Raw genomic sequence first — 3,289 nt, forward strand, 5'->3', positions numbered from 1 at the left:
GCCAAAACTTGGAAGTAATCAAGCTGCTCTTCAGTAGGTGAATGGATAAACAAACTGATACATCCATACAATGGAGTATTATTCAGTAATAAAAATAAATGAGCTATCAAGCCACAAAAAGACATGGAGGAACCTTAAATGCATATTGCTTAGTGACAGAAACCAATCTGAAATGGTTATAGATGCATGATTCCAAATAAATGACATTCTGGAAAAGGCAAACCTATAGACAAAGAATCGGTAGTTTCCAAGGGTAAGTGGGAAGGGAGAGATGTAAAGGGAAAGTGCAGGGGATTTTTAGGCCAGTTAAACTGCTCTGCATATGTAATTGTGGCCACATGTCATTATACATTTGTCTAAGCCCATAAAGTGTACAACACAAAGAGTGAAGCCTAATGTAAATCATGAACTTTAACCTAATAATAATGTATCAAAATTGGTTTATCAATTGTAGCAAATGAACCACTATGAAGCAAGATATTAATAATAGGGGAAACTGGGCTGAGATGGGGGTGAGGTGGTATATGGGAACTTTCTCCTACATTTTTCTACAAACTTAAAACAGCTCAAAATATAGCCTATTAATTAGAAAACAACAACAAAAACAGAATCCACCCCTCAAATGTGGAATGAATTGGTTTATAATCAAATTAAATGCCAGTTTTTCCCCAACACAATATTAAGCAGAAATTTAAGAATTTTACAATGTAACTAATTATCCATAAAATGGGAAAATTAAATGATGGCAACATTATTGCAGTGTTTTAAAAGTGAAATATATAGACCAGGAAGTGAGAGCGGAGACTGGGAAGGACGAGTCGAACGAACCTGGGCGGTGGTGTAAAGGCTGGAGAAAACACCTGACCATGTGGAATCCCAATGCTGGGCAGCCAGGACCATATCCATATCCCCCTAACACTGGATACCCTGGAGGTTCCAATCCTGCCCATCCACCACCTGTCAATCCTGCCTTTCCTCCAGGCACCTTTCCCACTCCTCAGGGGAATCCAGCTTTCCCCCAAGTCGGACCCCCTCATCCTCTGCCACAATCAGGGTATCCAGGATACCAGCCAGTAGGTCCTTACCCACCACCATACCCACCACCTGCTCCAGGCATGCCTCCTGTGAATCCCTTGGCTCCTGGCATGGTAGGACCAGGAATGGTGATGGACAAGAAGATGCGGAAGAAAATGAAGAAAGCTCATAAAAAGATGCACAAACATCACAAGCATGGCAAGCATTCCTCCTCCTCCTCTTCCAGCAGTGACTCTGACTGAATACAGGGCCTGGACCCTTCCCTCAAGTCTCTCCAGTTCTGCTCTCCCATCAAGCTTCAGATATCATCTTGCACTGGGGGAAATTAGCCCTTGTGTCCCTCTACCGACCCTCCCCTAATCTGAGCCTTACTCTGCTGTTCAGCCCTAACTGGCTAGGGAAAATGGGAAAAGAATTGCCACGGTCTAGCAAAGGTCATTTTGGATAGAAGTTTTAGCTGATGAGTTTTTCAGGAGAACTATTTTTTGAAGATGGCTCACCAACCTTGAGCTAAATGCTGAAGACAAGTCTAAGAGCTATAAAATGTGACTTTTTAAATTTTCTTTTATAACACCTGTGGTTGGGAAGGTGTTGTGGAAACTTAATTATGGGAAAAACAAAAAAACCCTGTACCTTTTTTGTAACTGTGGCACACTTGGGTGATTTAGTGGCAAATACATTTCCCAACAGGCCTTTTATTGATTGCACTAACTCTAAGCCTGATGGGAAGTGGAGTCCATTTGTTGATGAGTTCTGACTGCTGTTTTGGAATCTAATCTCCACTCCTTAGCTGAGTATGCTATCTCAGGTCCTCCCCTCATTCTCCAAATTTCAGTCCAAATAAAGCTGTTTCGCCTGGAAAAAAAAAAAAAAAAGTGAAATATATAAATATATTAAATGTCTTTTAAAGGACAAAATTTTAAGGTAATCAGTAAGAAATTTGACAAAGCAAATTTGCAACAATGTAACAATCAAAGGTATCTTAATTGTAAATATAGACTTTATACTCTGATGAAGAAATAAGCAGATATTCTAATAAAAAATAGGCAATGAATATGAACAGAAGAGTCACAAAAAAAGAAATACAAAATGGCCAATTAACATTCAAAAACATTCAAACTGAATAATAAAGAAATGAAGGAAAAATGCCAATACTCACTTATCTAGAGGATGTGGGGAACTGAGCACACTCCTACAAAGGTCATCTCTGCATAAATGACTATGACCTTTCATGGTGCAATTTATCAGTGTACATCAGAAACCTTAAAATATATATACTCTTTGATTAGCAATTCTACTCCCAGAAATTTATTCTTAGGAAATAATCCAGAGAAACTAGCAATATACAGCCATATATGTTGCAGTCTTAATTATAATAGGAAAAACTAGAAATAATCTAAATGTAGGAGATTAATTAAGTAAATGTTAGGACAACATGCAACGGAATACTATAAAGCTATCAAAATGGTTATGAAATATTTTATAATTTATTGACCTGAAAAGATCTCGACAACATATTGTCAAATCATAAAAAGTTACAAGACAACCTGTGTCACATCAGCTCTCAAATATGAGGGGGGTATTATATAATAGGTCAAGGGCAAAGCTTCAGCGTCGCACAGATACCTGCACTCATCGCTGTGGAAGATGCTGTTTGGCTGTGGAAACTTGGACACATTATGTAACTCCCCCAAGCCTTAGTTTCCCATCTGTAAATTCAGGATAATAGTATCTACCCCTTAGGGATGTTGTAAAAATTGAATAACTTAAGCAAAGTTCAGTAACGGCAAACAAAATTGTCTGAAAAGTTACTAAAATTTTAATAATAGTTGCCTTTGGATGGTGGGTTTTAGTGTGATTTATGCCTTCTTTTATACTTTTCTGTATTTAATTAAAAATATGTGAACAAATTAAATTTTTACTCAAAGGAACAACAAAATGGTTTTTGTTATTACATGCAAAGAAGAAAGACTAAAATCTTTCTGTATTATTTGAACTTTTATAGTGAGAATACATTTACTTATTATGTATGGAACTTTAAAAAACAGAATGCCAGGATATAAAGTAAAATATCATAAGCAATCTCTGGATGATAGAATTCTAGATGACTTATTTCCTTTGTCTTATTTCCTTTATTCCCATTGTCTAACCTCACAACAAAGGTAATACTTGTACAATAAAAGAATTATAAAGAAAAAAATCATGATGTCAACTACTTATTGAGATAGTCCCACAAATAGATTACTAAGTGAAA

General features: G+C 36.7%; 1 protein-coding gene across 1 annotated transcript; it reads left to right on the top strand.

Annotated features, from left to right (window-relative positions):
• Positions 1-791: 791 nt before the first annotated feature.
• Positions 792-1,888, top strand: LOC308503650 (proline-rich protein 13-like). The gene has a single exon (XM_081063119.1). The coding sequence runs from the start codon at positions 867-869 to the stop codon at positions 1,275-1,277; it is 411 nt and encodes a 136-aa protein (XP_080919245.1). The 5' UTR covers positions 792-866; the 3' UTR covers positions 1,278-1,888.
• Positions 1,889-3,289: the final 1,401 nt, after the last annotated feature.

Source organism: Rhinolophus hipposideros, assembly GCF_964194185.1.
Source record: "Rhinolophus hipposideros genome assembly, chromosome: 10".
NCBI lineage: Eukaryota > Metazoa > Chordata > Mammalia > Chiroptera > Rhinolophidae > Rhinolophus > Rhinolophus hipposideros.